The sequence below is a fragment of the Colossoma macropomum genome, unplaced genomic scaffold (genome assembly GCF_904425465.1).
Source record: "Colossoma macropomum unplaced genomic scaffold, Colossoma_macropomum, whole genome shotgun sequence".
In the NCBI taxonomy this organism is placed as follows: domain Eukaryota; kingdom Metazoa; phylum Chordata; class Actinopteri; order Characiformes; family Serrasalmidae; genus Colossoma; species Colossoma macropomum.
In genome coordinates, this window is record NW_023494804.1 from 30123407 (window position 1) to 30146437 (window position 23031).

The window sequence follows — 23031 nt, forward strand, 5'->3', positions numbered from 1 at the left end:
GGTACACACACCTGTCCAGAATGACAAGGTTACATATACATATATGCATCTGCTTATAAACATCCCTGTCACATAAAAACACACTCTAGCTCTCTCAAGGACACTGCAGCGGTCAGAGAGATACGGTGTGCAGCTGTGAAGGGGATGAGTTTTCTCGAGCTTCACCTGTGCTGGTGGGGGAATTAATCTCTTGTCGGATGCTCCTTCCTGATAGGCTGCTGGACCTGCCAATCTCACGCTGTGGCTCCAGGATGTCCCGGTATTTAGACACCATGAGGACAGAAATGAAGTAGACTACAGCCAGGGCCAGGAACTGGGCTTGCTTACTGTCATCCTACAAACACACAATCATACAAACAACATACAGTGTTGTCAGAAATCTATTCACTCATTAAAGAGGAATTATTTAAAAGCGTTTAAAAACATTTCTGCATAATTCAATGGTCAAAATGAGAATAAAGCCCTTTCTGAGTGCATTCATGTCAAATGGTGCATTGTAGAAAGACTTACTGATGCAAATGCAACCATTTTATTTACTATAGGAGTGAAATACCCAGCAGGTCCCATGTATTAACTGGGTAAGTATGAGTTACTAAATTTAACGTCGTTATAAAGGGCCATTTTGTCCTTTCAACAAAAATGAAACCATCTTGACAGCCACAATAGTTTTATGTCCATTTTACCATCCTGGTTGTAAATATGTCTCAAATGTCTCATATAATATAAACTAAAGCGCAGACTGAATTTACTCTGCTTTAAGCTTTAGCTCAGCTATAGCCGCTTTTCTCACATCTCCAGCAGGAAACTTTCCACGAGAGTTTCTTGTAAAATGTCTCTCAATGTTCAACTTTTTACGAGGCTGAAGTCGCTTCTCATTCGCCAGCTTCTTGCTTGAATTTTCCTGTTCCACCTTAAATGGTGCCTGAGGTGGCAGAATGTAACTGCTGCACCATTTAAGGTGGAATGGAAAGATTCGAACAAGAAGCTGGCGAAGGAGAAACTGACTTCAGCCTTGTGACTTTTTAGTGTTTGTCAGTTTCTCGTTGCAGATTAAACGTATCAGGAAACCAGCTGGAGTGATTATGAATGCAAATCCAAGTCCATTCGTCAAACAACCTACTGACGTTCGTCTTAAATCTTTCTCTTTGTTGTTTCATTCGCTACTAGCTAGGCCAGATTCATATCTGCGTTGCTATGGTGACCAGTAGTCTGCGTGCCAGTCTTCAAATGTGCTATATAAATAAATTTGCTTTGCCTTGCCGTAATAATCAAAAGAGTCAAAAGTAATTACCTAGTACTTCGGGGTTTGTACCGCACACTTTCCTTGTTAATACCTAGAACCTTACGGACTCTAAAAGAAGCATTACCCACAGAACAAAGTCATGAGAGGTGGATGTTAAAAGCACTAAACGCTTTGGATGTCTGGTTCTTATGACCACCACTATGAACAATTCTGACTCTGCAAGTTTCTCTAGAATAAAGCATTTGCACATCAAACCACTCTGGATGACGCTGTTTACATATTAAACATTCAATTATGCAGATTTCTTTAGAAACAGAATTCGCCTTTAAAAGAACACTCCAGCATTTTTCAACCTAATCTCTATCTGCTGTAGCTGTAGCCTATGGTGGATCCCCTAAGAGAATCATTTCACTGTCCTGTACTCGTATACATGTCTATCCGCACACAGATTCAGACGCCAAACTTCAACATCTCCCTCTCTAGCTGTCCATTCGTGTGTCACACCCACACATCCACGCGTCTCACCACATCTCTGAAGACGACGGCTCGCAGACGGTTGATGTCGACGTCCTGCAGCAGCCTGTCAGGGTCCTTGATGGGAGAGAGGTTACGGGGGACATTGGCTATGGCACTCTAAAACAGAGACAACACAGCAGTGCAGAAAAGCCACTGTTACACAGTACGCCCACTGTTTAGAGCCAGCAGCAGCTCAAACGCACAAAACCTAATCCTTATGGGGAACTTCCCAAAAGACCCTTACTGTAACAAGCCCCATGTACAGTGTAAACAAAACCTTTTACAGTATAGCTTTAACATGCAAAGGAGGTACAGCACTGAGCAAAAGTCAGAGACCACCTGTTATTTTTGTTCATTTCCAGTAAAATCTGACATTAAGTTATTCATTTTAAACAGAAGCCTCAACAACTAAATATAATACATCGTTTTTAGGACAAAGCACTGTTCACATTGGTAGATCGCGCGTCATTCAAACAGGCTATCGGATCTCAACTCTTTCTTGCTGCTTCAGGCGGCGGGCGGGTCAACGTGATTGACTGACGTGAAACGTGGCTCTTTGATTTACTGCTCGGCTGCCAGTTTGTGTAGCGCCATTTTTGTGTTTTCCTTTTGTAAAATACACTGTCTGTGTTTACACGCAAAGACACTTGCCCATCCGATTGAATACATTCCGATTACAGGTTAAGACTGAGGTGTTTATTCTCACTCTACTCAACAATCTGATGGAAAATCTCCATTACATGCTCACTACAAGTAATCCGATCCAAAATTATGCGCATGCGTGGAGAACCACTTAGAGTAAACGTTACCATGACAGAGAACATCACGTGAGTCTAGTCAGAGTGAGATGAGCAGCAGTGAGCAGTGCTTGTGTTATTAACTGCTTTAAAATGATGTCAGACTCAGGAAAACGTCCTTCACATGTCCTTATTAAAGAAGGCCGAGAGGAAGACGTCGTGCTCTGAGACACATAAGCTGGACGTCCGTCCCACCGCCGTCTTTTAAAGATCAGAGCATAAACTTCGTCTCCTCTGCAGACCAGTTTCTGCTCCGCCATGTTGAACAGTATAAACTCTCACTATGACGTAACGAACATGATCAGAACGGACTTAAACTTTCCGATAGGGAATGTAATCAGATACAGACGTTTACACGGATATTATTCTTCTATTTAACTGATTATTTACAGGATTACCCACCTCGATCAGTCGGATAGAAACTGTATTCTGAAAGGCCTCAATCGGACTAGACTATTCCGACTGAGTTGTTTAACATGGACGTATTCTATTCCTATTGAGCTATTAGTCGGATTATTAACGGATTATTAGGCTGCATGTAAACGTGGGTACTGACTGTGTTGGAAGACGAGTGCGAGACCTGCACAAACAAACCGAAACCTTACCTCTTCCATGCAGAGCGGGAGGAGGACTATTTTTTACAGTGTCAAACTCCAAATGCATCTGCTTGAGAAAGGCGAACGTCGAGAGGAATTTCCGAACTGTACACAGAAACTACGACAATGAATTCCAAGCTAAAAGTGAACTCAGGAAGAAGAAGAAGTGGTCCAGACTACACAAACCTGGCTGACAACAAGGTCAGTGTGATTATTCAGTCCTTCGCCCTGTAATGCTAAATATTAAAATAGGCCACGGAAGTGCATAAAAAAATGTAAAAGCTTTTAAAAAAATGATGAGGCCAGCCTTTTTTTCCTTTTCTTAAAGGTAGATCATGATGATCTGTCCACTGGGAAAAGTAGATCTCAAGCTACAAAAGCATGGGCACACCTTATATAGTGTGTCCACACTTTATTACAGCTTCCATTCTTTCAATAGTCTTGCTTTGAGTTTTACAAAGAAATCTGCAGGGATGTTTTTCATGCCTCCAAAGTTCAGGCACAGCACTTGGTTGCCAAACACATTCAATGCTGTTGAGGTCTGCACTCTGGAGTGGTCAGTCCATTATCTTGAGAACACCAGCAGCGTCTTTATCTGATTAGTAAATTTCCTTCTTTTTTTTAATCTATTTCCTTGTCTCAGTAGCAGCTTCTTAACAGCTACACATCCTTTCAGACCCACAGTGCTGAGTCGTCTTCTCACAGTGGAAGGATGGACAGGAACACCTGTGGATGTTTTCAGATCTGAAGCAGCTTGATTTTCTCCTCTCTCTCAGAGATGAAAGCTTTACATACTGTTTATCAGGTCTTTTGCACAGTTGTTCAGAGTGTCCTTGTCTTTATGTCTTTATATTTTTTTAACTCCATTTTTGGAAACTCCTGTTTTTTCCACTTATTTTCTCTTAATTTTCCGCTCCCTTATGCAAGTTGATTATCTTATACCTCACCTCCTCAGAAGCATCTCCTGAAAAATGATTAACTCACTGGTCATTTTGACTGGAAATGAAATAAATCAAGAGCCGCCTCTGACTTTTGCACACTACTGTAAGGCCCAATCCCATTTCTTATTTTTACCCCTACCCCTTGTTTTTGAGTGTCACCTTAACCCCTTGGAACTGAGTTACAGGGTAGTGGTTGAAATCTTCCCTCTGAAATGGGACCCTCAAATAAAAAGAGCATCACTTCATTAACAGCTACCAGCGCTGCTCTGTAGGCGACCCTGCCAGTCTGCAGTGACAGCAGAGGAGGGTAAAGTTCAGCTCCTCACTGCTGGGCTTTAGTTATATTTAGGGCATCATATGATCTTCAAAGAGGGGGGCAATTATTTATTATCACCCACCCCTAATTCTTCAGTGATATGAAGCTGAAGTCAGATATTCACCAGATTCTTGTTTGAATTTTCCCGTTCCATATGGGAAAATTCCCATCCCGTTCTCCAAGACATCAGCTACTACTAGCAATTGTTTATGCTTGTTATGAAGAAAAGGACCTTAATACACTGAAACAGACATTAAACTAAGATAAAGCAATGATTATCGGAATTTTTTAATGGAGAAAATATTTACACTTGGGTTTCTTTGGTCTCTCGTTCAGCCATCTTGCTGTTTTTTTTTTTCATCATAACACTCTTTTTGGAGTGAGTCTCTGAAAAACCTCAGTTTGGAGGGTCATGTAGCCCCAACACTTCGCCCCACCCCTCTATCTCAACAAAATCGGGACTCCCTACCCCTAGACGAGAACACACAAAATGGAGGGGTAGGGCTAAGTGGTAGGGGCAAGTGGGTGAAATGGGATTGGGCCTATGTGTATGAGTGCATAAGCTTTATTTTAAGCTTGTTTATGCATCATATAGGTGTGTGTGTGTGTGTGTGTGTGTGTGTGTGTGTGTGTGAGAGAGAGAGAGACCTTGCTGGCGGATGCTGCGCTCTGAAGGTTCTCTTGAGTCTTGCTGATAGGCAGTGAAGACTTGCTGCCTCGATCTCTCTGTCTCTGCCTGCACTCCAGACAGTTCCGCACAGCAACACAACACACTAGAGAGAGAGAGAGAGAGAGAGAGAGAGAGAGAGAGAGAGAGAGAGAGAGAGAGAGAGAGAGAGATAGACAAGACTTCTAAGCTGAAGGCAATCGTACATCAAAGTGGAAGATTTAAAACAAAAACAAAAAAGACTGCATTAGTACAATTCACACCAGCACATTCTGGCTATGGTCATCTATATCTTCTGATTCCTTTATCTCTTTGGAAAATATCAAACTTACAGACCCTTCACAGAACATTGTTTGTGCAGGAGAACACACACCATAAAGAATTAAATACAAAAAAGTTGGGACGCTGTGTAAAATGTAAATAAATGTAAATTAAAACTGAATGCAATGATTTGCGAATCTCACAGACCCATATTTTATTCACAATAGAACATAGAACACATATCAATGTTGAAAATGAGACATTTTACCATTTCATGAAAAACATTAACTCATTTAGAACTTGATGGCAGCAACACATCTCAGAAAAGTTGGGACAGAGGCAACAAAGGCTGGAAAAGTCAGTGGTGCTAATAAAAAACAGCTGCATTGCATATTTCAGCAAGACGACGCTAAACCACACACTGCATCCATCACAACAGCATGGCTTCACAGAGGAAGAGTCCGGATGCTGAACTGACCTGCAGTCCACACCTTTTACCAATAGGAAACATTTGGCGCATCATGAAACGGAAAATCCGGCAAAGAACACCCAGGAACTGCTGAGCAGCTAGAATCCTACATCAGACAAGAATGGGACAACATTCCTCTCCCGAAACAGCAGTCGGTCTCCTCACTTCCCAGACGTTTACAGACTGTTGTTAAAAGAAGAGGAGATGCTACACAATGGGAGACGCAGCCCTGTCCCAACGTTTCTGAGATGCGTTGCTGCCATCAAGTTCTAAATGAGGTAGTGTTTTTCATGAAATGGTAAAATGTCTCACTTTCAACGTCTGATATGTGTTCTATGTTCTACTGTGAATAAAATACGGGTCTGTGAGATTTGCAAATCATGGCATTCAGTTTTAATTTACATTTATTTAAATTTTACACAGCGTCCCAACTTTTTCAGAATTAGGGCTGTACAGAAAATCACTAAGAATAATTAACCAAATAACTAACTAGAAACTAAGCTGACTCATCTGTATTAAAACATGTTGATGAGCTAGATGTCTGCAACGTTTTGTCCAGCAGTGAATTATATATCCTTACTGAATTTAATAGAAACTACTCAGTTTGCAGGGAGACATATAGAAAACAGACACAAACCCAGCCGCAGACACTGCCGCATCAGCCCTCCGGAGGACATGTTCTTCTCAGCCTCGATCTCGCTGAAGTTGAGGGAGCTGGCGAACACCAGCACGTCCACCATGGCCATCAGCCTGCTGAGAAACGTCACGGCCGTCTCTGAAGACATGCCCTGCGTCGCCTCCACATTCTCCAGCTCCGTCTGTCACACACACACATATAGCCAGGAGGACGTTAACATCACAGCATGGACACACACTCACACACACACACACACACACACACACACAACCTAACACAACACATACACACCTTACACAATAAATATACATACACACAATTCAGATTCCATTAAGAGCGCAACAAACAAATACATGTGACAGGAAGCAGCCAGACCAGGTTGGTGGTAAAAACACACACACACACACACACACACACACACACACACACACACACACACACACACACACACCTCAACACGTGTGCTCACTGAAAGCTCAGGCAGTGAAAAACAGGCTGAGTGAAGCTGTGAAGAACGACCTGCACTGTCTAAACCAGGTGAGAAAGTGCTCCAGGTGCTCAGGCAGCATTGCAGTGCTCTACTTCTCTAACTTCATCTTCACCAAGTTCAGCGTCTTTACAGAAACAGTTCAAATGGTTTAAAGGAATAAGTGAAAAAATTCTCCCCCTTTACCTGAAATGTATCTGATCAAAAGCAAATCCTGTGCTTTTTACAGATAACAGTTAGTAATACAGTGCAGAAGTGTATTTATGATTATTTAAAAAGCAGTGCACAGATTTTTCACCATTTCTGCAGTCGGAAACAACATTATTCAGAGTGATTTGATGTGAAATGGTTCTCTACAGAGAAACTTACAATGTCTGCTGTTTGATTTCTTTACAGTGGTGCTTAAGTGAACACTAATCTAAGTACTTATTGATATGCAGTGTATTGCACATATGCTATTTTAATTCTATATCTTTCCACCTATTAGCACTGGCTTTTGTTTCTGGCAGTGTCTGAGCACAAGAGTAGTTTGGATCTATTTGGACTAACTAGTATTCATTCTCTGAATGGACAACAAAGCACTTCTGTAAGACGTTCTGGATAAGAGCATCTGCTAAATTCCATAATTGTGAATATAAATGTAAACGATAGAAACCAGGGGTTGCATATATAGCCAATACATTCTAACACCAACATAGCCAAATTATTTACTAGCCAAAACACTCAGTGTACCAACTCACGTCTACTGAGTTTCTAAATGTAATGCTGGTAAAATAGTGGTAAATTTAAAAAACGTTTACTTCTGGGTCTATTTTTCCTCACAATGTCCTGCATGAACCTCTCCACCACTCAAATATTAAAAAGGTATGTTTCAATCGAAAGAACCTTAATTTAAAACTACTACAAAATAATGTTTCAAGCATCAGGCAGCATATTCAATCATTTATCGTTCTAACTTTCTGCGATAAACCTTCATAAGGTATTAAACACTTTAGACGTCTGGTTCCTATCGCCACCACTGTGAGCAATTCACAGCGAACTTAACGTAAATTTCTCTAGAATGGTGCATTTCAACCTCAAACCACACTGAAATGCTTTTGTAAAAGAGTCATTTTATTCGTCTGTAGTTTGCACAGTGCTAACTGGTGGGTTTCTATCACTTGTTAGCTACATTAGCCTCATATCTCCACCGTAAAACTATCAGAGAGGCACCAATCTGGGAATTAGAGGTAGATCCATCTGCATAACCATTACAGAAAACACAGCATTTATTTGCAGAGGTTTATGCAGTAAAATGAATCCCTGCATCTCCTAAATGACCCAGTAAATACATCATCAAACAGACTATCAGTCAAATCTAAAACATCTGTCCAAAGCCAGTGATTTCACTGAATTATCTGCTGTCACAGATATGGTTCTGTCATAGTTTATCCCTTGAAACTACAGAACGGCTGATCAGTTACATCTTGGTAAGGGGGGTATCTGGGTAAATGTGATGTTTTGGTGATGGACCACCTTCCACGAACTGTCACCCAACTGATTTTAAAAACATGGAAAACAGTAATGAAGACTAAAAGGCTTCGATATCTGCTGGTTTCATGATCACAGATTAAGCCCAATCTTGGGTATGCCATTAAACCGCCATGACAATTTAGTCTAGGCTTAGGCTTCATCTGTGTCTCAAAACCTGGGTGATCAAGTCTAGAGATTTGTCTGACTGACTACAGGCTCGATCACATCAGAAATAGGCCTCAGTGTGACGCTGAACGTGATGAATTCTATGTTGAGGGCGTGACAGATTCCTCATCTATTACTAGTAGTGAACAGGGGGTTATACGCAGCAGTGCACTGTGGGAGTTTTGTGCCTGGCCCAAGGCTCCACCCACCTCTCCCCCTGTAGAAGAACTGCCTGGTAGGGGGTTTACTTCACTGGTCTTAACTCCTCTCTGAGAGCAAGAGCCCCTCTGTTTCTTCATGATCCACACACACACACACACACGGACTCAACACGTGAACGCACACTGTACGAGCACTCGGCTTACACTTACACATTTATGACTGATCACAGGGTTGTGCGCATTTGAAATGAGCTGAGACTTGTGAGAATGAAAGCACAGCAACAGTGACTGAAGCTAGAAGAAGTGGCAGATTTACTGGGCCTAATTAAAGTGACAGTCTGTTTTGCACTGGAGCTATGAGTAAAGCCAGGCGTACACTGTGAGACTTTAGCCCGTTTAGGTCTGAGCTGACTGAATTTCATGATCTGGCCGAATTTCAGCTTCATCGGCCGTCGTTTTCCGAGCAGTGTGAGAGGGGAAATGATGTCCGATTGAGCCCAAATGAGCTCTGATTGAACAGCCGGACAATCGGATGGATTTCTGAAATTTTGGTCGCTTACCTCACAGTCTGAGCAGCCTCACGAACCGATTTCTCGAAGTTGCACCCAAAACCACACACAAACACAACCAAAAAAGCCAAAAGTCCACATCTGCAGCACCAGCGTCTGTATATGACGACTTTGCTCCGTTTGACTGAGTTGAATCGCGAGGTATAAATAAATAGTGTTTTATTGTCTTTGTAGAGCTGTCTGTCTGTACACCACCAGCTCTTCAGCTACAGTGCACAGTGTGGCACAAGTTAGCAAAGCTGTTGTAGCTGTTACTCAATGGCTGAACCTCAAACAGCCCCCTGCTTCCTATGTAGTGCACCAAGTTCTGGCTTCTACACCAAAATAGCGCCCTGTTTGTCCAGTATGGAACTGTGCACACAGAAGGCTATTTATTCGGCATGGGATGCACTTCATGGGTGCAGAAGCCACTATTTTAATATGTGGTGCACTATGTAGGGAGCAGGGAGCCGTCTGAGATTCAGACGTTTTGATCAGGACATCGGAGGCGCAGCGTGTTGTTTTGAATGAAACAGCTTCGTTGTACACAGAGTGTCTGTAGGGGCTGCGTTTCACGTGCAGTGTGAGCACCCATGTCGCGTCAGGTCAGTCGGATCGAGTGTTTTCGTACGGTGTGAGTATATAAATCACAGGCTTTGGCCGACATGATGGGCGATTCACACGTACAGTGTGAGTCACCAAAGAACAAGATCTCTAAAATCGCACAGTGTCTGCCTGGCTTAATGGAAGCTTATCGGTTGTGAGTCATTCTGTAGTTGTCATCAAACCCATGTTAGGAACTCCAGGTCTGAGCAGATTGGATACCTTTTGGGCCACATACATTTTCTCTCAGAACGTCACTGGATACATATAACACTATTATATACCAACACCAGCTACTCAAACTACAGGATACGACTAAAAAGCAGCTCATCAACCATGTTTGACAATCTTTCTGCTTTCTGTGGGAGTTTTGGTGAAGTTGTCTGGTGTCAGTGTGCAGCAGTGTTAGACTGCATATAGCAACATCTGTATTTCGACTCCTTAATGACTTCGTAACTCAGAGAGTCCAATCACGTTTGGAGGTAAAATATACATACAAAAAAGCATAGAAACATTAGAATAAAACATTGGAACCCACAGTGCATGAAAGCAATTTTTGAAGACAGCATTTATTTTTCTCATAAAGAAGTCAGCTTAGACCCAGAGTTCTTAAAATGAGCATGACAACTACAAAATTACAAAAGTTCAGAGGTCCTTCATTACTGTGCAAACTGCATGCCCAAATTATCAGTCACTAGCCTCAAATTAATGGTCAAGGCTGTGTGAAAAAACAGTAAAGTACTTAAAGACAGGAGCAACAGGCATCTGGATTTGATCTGGATTTTGCCTATCCTTCAATTTTTTTAAACCATTTTTTCTCCAATTTTAGTCATGGCCAGTAGGGGTGGGGGAAAAATCGATTCTTAGATGCATCGCGATGCGGACGTGGACGATTCTGAATCGATTCACAAATGGCAAAAATTGATTTTGTAAATTTTAACTTATAACAATGTTGACGGAACGCAAAAGGCGGAGCTTGGAAGTGCGGAGGTGCAGCGCCCGGACAGTCTGTGGCACATAACAAAAACACAACTGGATGAGCGAGAAATCCGACCGGCTCCCTCTACATTAAAGCCAGGTTAGATCAGGAGTCACAGCACAAATGTTCAGAAGAGACATTTTGTCCTTTCAACAAAAATCAAACCATCTTGGGAGCCACAACATTTAATGTCCAGTATGTCCAGTATGTGCTGATGTCCTAGTATAGACTAAAACACAGACTTACTGTACTCTGCTTTAAGCTTTAGCTATAGCTGCTTTCCTCAAAAGTAGATCAGTTTCTTGTAAAATGTCTTTCGACGTTCGACTGTTTTAAGAGGCTGAAGTCGCTTCTCATTCTCCAGTTTCTTGTTCGAATTTTCCCGTTCCACCTTAAATTCTGACTGAGGCACCAGAATGTAAATGTGGCACCATTTAAGGTGGAATGGGAGAATTCAAAGAGAAGCGACTTCATCTTTGCTACTTTTTAGTGTTTCAGGGCTTTCACGCCATGTTGCGCACTTTGGAGCCGAGATACAGCGTCCCGTCTCGAAGATATTTTACTGACACAGTGATCCCCCCAACGAGACCAAAACCGAAGTAACAAAAAAAAAAGGCAAAAAAATATAACAGAACACGGGCAGGACAGCTGTAACGTGTGCTGCGTGGACGTCCGCTGCCACAGGATCTTATTTCACCGTAACAGCGCATTTTATGACAGATGAGTGGCAGCAGCGTCTCACGTGCCCCAAACGAGAGCAGTGAATGAGAGCCTTCCAGTTCACTAACCGCACCGCTTCTATTTGATTTATTAATAAAAGATACTGGAAGTAAATTCATTATGGATCATTACAAACACTTTGCTTTAAAAGTACAAAGTCCTCACACAGTGAGAAAAAAGAAATCCTGTATAGAAAAAAAGACACATCAAGATGCGTCGATAATCATTTTATAATCGGAGTGCAGCCTCTGAATCGTAATCGAATCGTGAGGTGCCTAGAGATTCCCACCCCTGATGGCCACTATCATCCACATAAAGCGCAACTGCATCTTTTCAAACTGCTGCTAATGTAAGATCATTGGTCAGCTTAGAGGACGCTGGACATGCTTAGAGGAGAGCACTAGTTGAGATGCCCATGTTGGCTAGCATCACACTGAATGATGGGGGAGAGGGGGGGACATACCACCCACTCAAAGAGAAAGGCCAACTATGCTATCGGCTACAGACGGCTGTGGCATCACCAAGGACTGGATTTGGAGTTCACTGGTGACTATAAGCTTCCATTACTGTCACCTCCACTAGCCTCACAGCTCCAGCGCAAAACTAAAGCAGCAAACTTAGAAATCAAACTCTATTATATTCTGGCTCATCAACTACACTCCTTGGGGTAGATGGAACATCATGTACACTTGTGTTATTTATTTATTTATTTATTAAATTATTACTGTAAAACACCTACTAATAATCAGCATCACTGACAGTATGCAGATCTACAATTGCTATTGAATGCAAAACACCTCTAAAAGTCATTAGTTCACTGTGTTAGTTATGTAGAAAGCAGTAAACAGGGCTAAATGAAATGAAAAACAGGCGTTTATCACCCAAAGCTGCACATGTTGTTAAGTTATACAGCAATGGAAATCAAACAGTCAACAAACGGTTAGCAAGTGTTAGAAAAGAGTAACAAAAGGGGAACTTACAGGGTTTGCACTAACCTTAGAGCTCTGTACATGCAAAAGACAAAAGAGACAAAAAAGACAAGAGGAAGAGGACAGAGTACAGAAAACACAAAGAAACACAAAGGAAGAGGCATTATAAAACAAAGAGAAAAATTATATAAATTAGTTAAATAAAGAGTTTAGTAAGAGGATTTGCAGAGAATAACGAGGTTAGAAGGGGAGTAAGATGCAAAACAGAAGAGTCAAGAAAACTAAAGTGACCTAGACGTCAGATTTGTTAAAACAGTTAAAACGGTGTGCTAAAAATTATAAGTGATCTCAGAAGCGGAACTCATATTCTGGAGAAGCTACTGGTCAAAGATGGTGAGAAATCAATTTTCCAAGCTTAAAAGATCAGGACCAGTATGATCATAAACATCTGATCTGAACTACTATAAAACCCTGGAGTCAGATTTATTTTTTTAAACCATCTGTTCAGGTTTAATCTATCCAGGTGGAAATGACTGGAAAGTATCAGAGCAGATTCTCACTAAATCAAGTGATACGATCATGTAAAAGTATAGAGATAATGAAAATCAGATAATCTACCTACAAGGATTATTTACCACAAAACCAAACCCTAAATCCGGCTGCACCCCCCCCAGCAGATGATCGTACTGACGTGCAGCCTGTGGGGGGTGCTGTGGTGCCACTTACAGAAGGCGAGGTGGCAGCAGAGAGCAGGGGCAGGATCCCTCCACAGGCGATGATGATGTTATCAACCATCTGAGAAATGAGGTGGATGGTGTTGTGCACAAATATAATGTTCTCATTACTGTTCACAAAGTCCATGACCGATTTAGTCGAGTGGCTGCGAAAAACAGAACAATGGAAAGAAGAAGAGGAGAAAAATAAAGACCATTAACAGTCATATTTCACAAACCTATGTATCTTTATCAAGAGGCATAAAAATACACAAAGACAGGAATGAATAGTTATTTTCACACTTACAGACTATGGAGGCCAGTGTTAATGATCTGAATGCCATACAGGCTTTAGAACTCCTTTAAAAGCTAACAGCACTGCAGATCTGGGTTTTCTGCCACTGTGAAGTTCTTCTGTTCAGATCTCAGCTATATAACCCCTTTCTGACTGCATGATCCAGAGCACCTGCTAGACCTGCCCTCTAAAGTCCTGCTCAAATCCCCAGCATAGTCCACAAGGAGGCTATTACTACACCACACCTGCTACAGCTGATGTACACAGATCAGGCATAACATTCTGACCACCTCCTTGTTTCTACGCTCAGTGTCCATTTTATCAGCTCCACTTACTATATAGCACTGCTGTGTCTGATCCACTCGTACCAGCACAACACACACTAACACACCACCACCACGTCAGTGTTACTGCAGTGCTGAGAATGATCCACCACCCAAATAGTACCTGCTCTGTGAGGGTCCATGGGGGTCCTGACCACTGAAGAACAGGGTAAAAGGGGGCTAACAAAGTATCAGAGAAACAGATGGACTACAGTCTGTAACTGCAGAACTACAAAGTGCACCTATATAGTAAGTGGAGCTGATAAAATGGACAACGAGCGTAGAAACAAGGAGGTGATCGGACGCTCCTACTTGGACACGTGGGGAACAATGAGTGTGTATACATGCACTCAATAATCCGATTACAATCGTATTTCTGCATGTAAATTATTGCTCTGATTTCTCTCGGATTTCTGAGTCTGCACATGAGTGAAAACAAACAGTGGTACAAGAAATAAGCGAGCAGCACCGCAGCGTAATGGCAGCAAAACACTTTGGGGCTGCGCTGAAACCAAACATGAAATAAAGGATTTAAATGTTCTTCATCTTCTAGATGAAGCATATTCATATTTTCAGGCAAAGCGGCACGACGATTAAAAAAAAAAAGTTTGAGTTTTACGTTGCGTTTAGGTCTCGTCTTCTTCTGTGAGTTTACTGGCTGGTTGTAAGGCAGAAATCTGATTACTGTCTGACTTACGTAGACCCGGAGTTTCCCCATTATCTGACCACTCAAGTGCATGTAAATGCGTTGATCAGATTACTGACAAAATCTGATTTTCTACAGTTATCGCGTTATTAAGTGCATGTAAACACACTCAATGCTTTATTTGTTACTTTGGTCTTCAGTCATTAAAGAGAGTGAACATGTTCTGTGTCACTGCAACAAAGTGAAGAACAGAGGATGCTTATGGGACGAGTTTTTATTCAGTTAAAAGCATCACATATCATGTGCTTATATTTGTACACTTGGCCAAAAGTATGTGACCATCACACCTATATGCACTTGATGGAGATCCCATTCTAAATCTATGGCCATTAACATGGATTGGAAATTGGAAACTCAAGGTTTATTGAAAAATTTGCTTCTCTATTAGTAACTATAACATCGTGGTGGCGTTCATGCGGCTCATCTCACAAATATAATATTTCCCACACAACCTGAAGGCAGCAGAATTCTCAAGAAGTCCTTGATTGGGCTGGAATAACTGAATAAGGCCGGATTCACACATACAACCTCTACGTGGCGTCAGCAGGCCAGGTACCACGGCAGTGTGACTGCTACAGCTTGCACATGTAGCCCATTCACACGTGCAGCATTTGCACTGAGGAACAGTACAGGGGGCTAATTGTCACAGCCTGTAGGCAACATGCATATATATCCTCTTCCCTAATGGATATTAATTTACACTGGTTCATAACGAGATCATTTGTAAATGAGCATGTTGCTTTTGTTTACCCCTGGCTGTTTGCTGTCTTCTGATTGGGCATTTGCTTAATGCCTGCAAATCTATCACAAAAGGAGTATGGTCAGCTAATACTGTCCTATTCTCTAGATACCACACCAGTTCTAGGCCTGAGAGACAAAACAATAACTATGACTATCAAAATCGAAGATCTTTTCGATGCTAATAATAAACATTTAAGGCATTTTTAATGTCTTGCTGTTCCTCAAACTAATAGCAAAGGGGACACAGTAAAAATACACCCAGTAAAAGCACAAGATGATGTACTTTGACAATGATCTTGATATTTAATTTAATTTAGTATTTCACCAGAATAATACTTTTGTTTTGCTTTAGTCAGACTTAAAATTGAGCATTAATACAGGACATTACATCCCTAATCTGGATCAATGCACGCTGTCCCGAGCCCCTCATCCTGGCCACTCACCTTCTCCACACATGTACGTCTGTCTCCAGGGCGAAGAGCAGGTCTGTGAGCAAGCGCTGGTGCATGGGTGACCACTTGAACTCTGGGATGCGGAACATAGTGGTCCGCGGGCCAGGACTGAACTGCCGCCGCTGCTCCTCAGTCATGGGCATCCCTCTAAAGCCCAGATCCACCCGCAGGTCCCGCTCCATCTGACTGCCTGAGCGCCCATGTAGAGCCTGCAGCAGAACAACCCATCATTCAATCCATCATTCACTCATTTATTCATTCATTCACTTAGTTCACATTGTTGTTTCTCATTTGACGACACCACACAAACGGGATCACTGCACTATTTACCGCTGACCAGTCCCAGCAGTGGGAATATGAAGGTATTTATTATTATTATGATAATTTACGCCACATTATGCGACAATATGGGTTTTTGAGCATATTGTGGATGATGTCAGCATTTAAGGGGACTTTTAAAGGGTCTTTTCTTTTGCTGTCCAGATTTTTGTCCACTGTATAACTAACATTTAGACAGCATATCCTGGCTGATCGACTACATTTTGGGAAATGGGAAAATGTGTAAATCAGATATTTTGAAGATCTACCGCTTTAAATCTTTGCCAGGCAGGTTTGTACCTGTGTGGTGGCCGTCGTTTGGATCTTCTTCATCTCTTTGTCCTTGCCATCGTCAGACCTCTCTGTGTCGGACATGGTGCTGACGGCGTCTCCGCTCTTGGACGCTGCAGCGTCTCCTGCACCACTCTCAGATCCCTCAGCACCCCCCACTGCAGCCTGGGCCTCGGCCTCGGCCAGCGTGCTGATGTCGGCCAGCGTGTCCTGCAGCTTGAAGCCCTCGTCTGCTGGCAGTGCCCCCCCATTGCTGGGGCCAAGGTCGGCGCCACAGGACGTCATGTGAGCCAGCAGGCTGAGGTCATCGCTGGCGCTGGAGGCGCAGGGCGGCTTGTCTCGGCCGGTCAGCGCAAGCGGTTCTGCCGGGGCCAGCGAGGGCAGGAGCTTCTCGTCAGCTTTGGGGAAGCTGAGGAAGCCGTTGTTGCTGGGCACGCTGTCCTTTTCGTCGGCCAGCGTGATCAGGGGGCCCAGGTTGCTGTCTTCTTCCCCCAGACCCACCACGCCCACTTCCTCTTCCTCCTTGGGCCCCAGGCCACCGTTGAGCTTGCGTACAGCCGCGCAGTAGGCGCTGTCCAGCAGGGAGTCCACCTCTACCAGAGGGCCGTTTTCTATGCCCCCTCCGCCACCCAGCGCCTCCGGGGACAGGTCCAGGTCATCCAGCTTCACCTCAGTGGCCTCCACCTTTTCGGCCTTAATGTCCACCAGCAGGTCATGGACCTCCACCCTGACCCCAGGCCCTGTCCTTTCTGGTTCTGTCTCGGGGCCTTTGGCCTCAGCCAGCAGGTTTCGCGAGTCTCCGCCCTCGCCATAGTCGGCCTCACTCTCGGGCGTTTGCGTCTGCGATGTGTCGTCCATCTCGCGGATCTCCAGGTTGCCGTTGACGGCGGCCGGCTGTGCAGACAAGCCTGAGATGGTGCTGACCGAACCCTTCTTTCCTTTCTTGATGTTCTCCTCTTCTTGCCGTTGGTACTCCTCGTACATCTTGGCCAGGTACTCCTTGTGCGCCTCGTACGTCACCTGTCAGAGCAGACAGTGGGATCTTAAGACACGGCAGCTGTTTTTAACGAAGGCTTTACAATTGGAAGACGGCAAAAATGGAATTGGATTTGAGCTCCAAACAAGCCAGTTTAATATGTTTTGACCAATTTGTGTTGCAGTGAGGTTCGTGCACTCATGCTGTATTGTGAGCAGTGTGTGTTATGAATGTTGCTGCTACACCTACACCAAAACGTTATAGCATAATTAAGCAGAACTCATTGTGATTAATAGCCAGCTGCCTCGTACTTTTGACTGTGATTCATGTTATTTAAACAGGCCTCTAATATTTCATTTAGTAATTTAAAATGCCTGTTTATTTCTTCAACAGCAAATAATGTTATTTAGATTTAAATTGATAGCTAATAAAAAAGCAGTGAAAAAATCCATCCACACCAAATTTGGCTGTAAAACATGGAACTGGACATAAAAACGACAACAAAAACAAAAAAAACGCTTATTTAAGGTTTGGGGAACACAAGACATCTATTAACCAATAATGTGGGTAGATTTTGCAACACTGAGCTTCATATTCATCAAAACGTCTTCCTTCGAACAAACTTCACACTAAATAATGATTTGACAGATCTGACAGTTTTCAGCTGCTTAAATCCTCTTTAAGAAAAAGATTTTCAATATGTGCTTTTAACAGCTGAAAGGTTTGGGTATGTATGAGCGCTGATGATCATAACAAGAGGGAAATGTGTGGACTATGCAATTATTAAGTAGTACTTTGGTTTCCAAAGAAAAATGCACTATTCAAACAGCTTTCTATTTAATTTCAAAAGTTACTGCAAACTGACAAAGAAATCAAGGGTCCCTAAACTTTTAATGGGCACTTGCAACAACTGCTAATATTTATAATTACTAATAACAACCAGCCAAAAGTACACTGCTGTTCATAAGACTGGAATTGCTGTTTAAAACTTTAGAATTGCTAGTTTCAGTGATATAAAACCAACTTAGCTGTGGAGAAGTGTATAAAATGACTGTGTTCATCCTGCGCAACTTCGTACAGCTTGTAAATGAATACTAGTACACTAATAAGCTGTAAATAAAAATGAAGAAATCCAGAATGATGAGGGGAGAATCATTTGTTGAAAGTGCTGATCAAAACTTGAGATAATTATCATTATAAAATGGTTAGTTCCAGATCTAAAATCTGATCAGCTGATCAGCTTTCAAAGCTGCTGTAAAATATTCAATATACACACCTATGAAGCCTCACAACAACTAAACTTTGAATTAATGTGCCAAGTTACTAAAAGCCTTGGTGCAAACTACTATTTTTAGTGTAAGAATTACACACAGATCAGGCATAACATTATGAGCACCTCCTTGTTTCTACGCTCATTGTCCATTTTATCAGCTCCACTTACTATATAGGTGCACTTTGTAGTTCTACAGTTACAGACTGTAGTCCATCTGTTTCTCTGATACTTTGTTAGCCCCCTTTTACCCTGTTCTTCAGTGGTCAGGACCCCCATGGACCCTCACAGAGCAGGTACTATTTGGGTGGTGGATCATTCTCAGCACTGCAGTAACACTGACATGGTGGTGGTGTGTTAGTGTGTGTTGTGCTGGTCTGAGTGGATCAGACACAGCAGTGCTGCTGGAGTTTTTAAACACCTCAAGGTGGATTAATATAGGGGTGTCTAATAGAGTAGACAGTGGACAGTTCAGTGGGGTCCTGACCACTGAAGAACAGGGTAAAAGGGGGCTAACAAAGTATCAGAGAAACAGATGGACTACAGTCTGTAACTGTAGAACTACAAAGTGCACCTATATAGTAAGTGGAGCTGATAAAATGGACAATGAGCGCAGAAACAAGGAGGCGGTCAGAATGTTATGCCTGATTGGTGTATATTGCAATTATTAATTATAAGTGACTTTTTTTGTTTGTTTTTGTTTGATGTTGTTGCTGTTTCAGAAAAGCAATTAGAGACATTAGAGGCTGTGTGTGTGATTTTAACTCATGTAGGGGCATTTTAAACACCTCCTATTCGTGATCACACTAACACACAACCTCTTGTGGTTTATTGCTTTATTTTACATCTTGTCTGTTCATACAACTCCCAAAATATTGAATACAACATTTACCTTCTAGTGAATTGCTTGTAATATTTAAATGCACATTTTATAACTTATTACTGTAGATAAAATCACAGATCTGATTTCAAGTGATTCCAAAGTTGTGAACAGTAACTCACAGCTCACATAGGAACGACACAGCTGAGATGGTGTCTTACATCAGTCAGTACAGGATGGCATGACGAGCAAAACAAAAGGTGGTCCAAACCTTGGAGTGGGCGATGCTGAGGGTGTCCACCCACACGCGCCATCCACCCCACTCGTACTTGATGGCGTGGTACAGCAGGATGCGGAAGATGTTGTAGACCATCTCAGTGATCTTCTGCTCCTCTGGGTTCTTAGGGTTGATGTAGCCCAGAGAGAACATCCAGTCCTGCCACACCGAACACTGCAGCAGACACCTACAGCCACACACGCATGTACTGGAGTCAGTATGATACAGGGTCCAAACACTTTTTAAACAGTAGAATCCATGACTTTAAATGAAATTTCTCTGCCTAACACTTAGTACAGTGCTGGGCAACACACCATTTTATATATATATATATATATATATATATATATATATATATATATATATATATATATTTTGTATATTTAACAGATAATGAGTTTTTTAAATTTTATATACAACCCTTCTTTGGGTGGGGGGAAAATCAAAATTCAGAATTTCTGGTTTCCTTTCCATTTCGTTGCTACCAATGCCATCATAACACCACTGAAACTTGACCAAATGTTTCGGCAGAGACAATATTAGCTAATTTTGAGCATAACGTTGTACACACATAAAATCAATACAGTTTTTGTTAAAACACAAAAACAGTTTACTTAATTCCAGAAAGTATATGTAGTGACAATTCATAATGTTCCACACTGATTTTCAGACTTTGTGACACATTTTCTTCAAAACAATGGGATCTAACTGCTCACCATGTGGCCACGAGGGACAGGGATGCAGCCTCACTTCCTGCTCTAAAATGCAGGGGCGTGGCTAAAATAAGGCACCGCCCCGGACTAAAACTCTGTGTTTTGGTAGTGACATATAAATAGGACAGCTTTTTTTTAAGAATATGTTTTTTTTTATTCAAAAATTAAATGAAGTAAAGTGAAATCATTCTACATCACCTCAGAAATGACCAAGAAAAATAAAGACAAAATACTTGCATAAGTTGAAATGTAGGCATTCGGGTTTCAGCCAACAAAAGAAAAGGTAACCTATGAATGATGACTGTGCATGTACTTAGCTTATTACTATCTCTATTAATTTCTTGGGTTTATTTAAGTCAAAACACAATGCTTGTAAATATCTAACGTCTACATTTTTTTTTTTATTGTAGGACCGCAGACTGAACTAATTCATTAGAATGGTCCATATAATCCTTGACACTAGCCATGTTTACATGCAGCCTAATAATCTGTTAATAATCCGACTAATAGCTCAATCGGAATAGAATGCGTCCATGTAAACACCTCAATCAGTCTAGTCTAGTCCGATTGAGGCCATTTGGAATACAGTTTCTATCCGACTGATCGAGGTGGGTAATCCTGTAAATAATCTGTTAAATAGTAGAATAATATCCGTGTAAATGTCTGTATCTGATTACATTCCCTATCAGAAAGTTTAAGTCTGTTCTGATCATGTTCGTCGCGTCATAGTGAGAGTTTATACCGTTCAACATGGCAGAGCAGAAACTGGTCTGCAGAGGAGACGAAGTTTATGCTCTGATCTTTAAAAGACGGCGGTGGGACGGACGTCCAGCTTATGTGTCTCAGAACACGACGACTTCCTCTCGGCCTTCTTTAATAAGGACATGTGAAGGACGTTTTCCTGAGTCTGACATCATTTTAAAGCAGTTAAAAACACAAGCGCTGCTCACTGCTGCTCATCTCACTCTGACTGGACTCACGTGATGCTGGTTGTCATGGTAACATCTACACTAAGTGGTTCTCTACGCATGCACATAATGTTGGATCAGATTATTTGTAGTGAGCATGTAAACAGAGATTTTCATCAGATTGTTGAGTAGAGTGAGATAAACACCTCAGTCTGAATCTGTCCAATCGCTGTGACTCGCAGTAAAGAAGATATTTCCACTGCTCTCAGTCTGAGGGGTCTTACTTTCTTTTGATTTGGTTAATTAATTCTCTCCAGTGCTTTATTGCCAAAACATCTTAAAACAAAGTCTAAAGAGTCTAAAGAATGTTACTCTTTATCTAACTGAGCTTCACATCAGCAAATGTTAGTAAATCTCTGAGTCTGCATATTCAAATTAGTCCTGGACCTCGCTGTGTTTTTTGCAATCTAGACTCTTTTGTGTCTCAGATGTGATGAGATGACAAATCACTTGAGGGAAAGTCCAGGAAATTCCCTGACTTTTCCAGCACTTCTTATTTTCTATAACCTCTCCAGGCCTGGAAAGCCAATCTTCAATATTCCCTGACTTTTCTAGAGCTTTCACAACTGTACAAACTCTAACTATAAAGCCAAAAACCTTAAAAAGACTTTTTATAGTATAAAATATCTGAATTCCAATGATTCATCAAAACAAAAACACTCATATCTCCTCACATCCTCCATCATCATCAAATGTACAATCTGATTAGAGTCAAACAGCTGTTTTGCGCAAATCTTGCTGTTGCTGTTTATTTATCCTGCCAGTTCGCACACCAGCTTTATCACATCTGCTCTCTGCAGAACGACAGCGTTTCAGAAAACATGAACAGCGAGGCTGCTGGAAATATGCGTTTGGGTTTTCTGGCCGGCTGCTGTCACCACGGAGCGGAGTGAGCGCCACTCGAGCAGAGTGAGCTTTAAACTTGTTTAGAGAGGAGCGTAGCGCGAGCTAACTGCAGCAAGCTAACGAGGCGACGAGGCTAACGTCAGCCAGCAGGAGATAAAGCCAAGCTCAGCCTTCGCTGGAGCCATTAAACAGGGCACAACAGGGGCCAGTGTCCTGCTTTCCCCTCCGCCAGGGGATGCAGTAATTATGACAGTAATTGTTTTAATAGGGGGAGGAGGGGTCCTGCTGAGAGAGGGAGGGTCAGCATTTCTGACGTTTATTGAGAAAGAACCTGTGTGTGTGTGTGTGTGTGTGTGTGTGTGTGTGTGTGTGTGTGTGTGTGTGTACCGTCTGTTCTCTCTGCTGTTGCTGAAGAGCTTGATCATGTCAGACAGGAAGAGGCGGCGCACCTCCATCAGCTCAGCGCTCGGAGTGGAATTCTTTAACAGCGTGGCAACCACCTTCAGAATCACTGAGAGAGAGACAGAGAGAGAGAGAGAGAGAGAGAGAGAGAGAGAGAGAGAGAGAGAGAGAGAGAGAAGAAAAAAGAAAGAGAAAGAGCAAGAGAGAAAGCGAGAGAGAGAGAGAGAGAGAGAGAAGAAAGAAAGTAAATGCAAAAGAAAAAGAAAGCAAGAGAAAGAGAGAAAGAAAAAGAGCAAGGGGTGAGAAATACAGAGAGGATGAATGAGAGGTAAGAGCAAGAAAAAGAAAAAAAGGAAAAAAGGAATCAGCATAA

At 42.1% G+C, this 23031-nt stretch overlaps 1 protein-coding gene across 1 annotated transcript in view; it reads right to left on the reverse strand.

Moving 5' to 3' along the window:
* nbeaa (neurobeachin a) overlaps positions 1-23031 on the reverse strand; it is a 199846-nt gene that overhangs the window by 59493 nt on the left and 117322 nt on the right. The window contains exons 19-28 of the mRNA XM_036594648.1: positions 22644-22767; positions 19724-19916; positions 16396-17406; positions 15769-15986; positions 13274-13427; positions 12599-12622; positions 6444-6624; positions 5058-5182; positions 1769-1876; positions 166-334 (exon numbers count right to left, since the gene is read on the reverse strand). Of these exons, the coding sequence (XP_036450541.1) occupies positions 166-334; positions 1769-1876; positions 5058-5182; positions 6444-6624; positions 12599-12622; positions 13274-13427; positions 15769-15986; positions 16396-17406; positions 19724-19916; positions 22644-22767 (2307 nt within the window). The remainder of the gene's footprint in view (positions 1-165; positions 335-1768; positions 1877-5057; positions 5183-6443; positions 6625-12598; positions 12623-13273; positions 13428-15768; positions 15987-16395; positions 17407-19723; positions 19917-22643; positions 22768-23031) is intronic.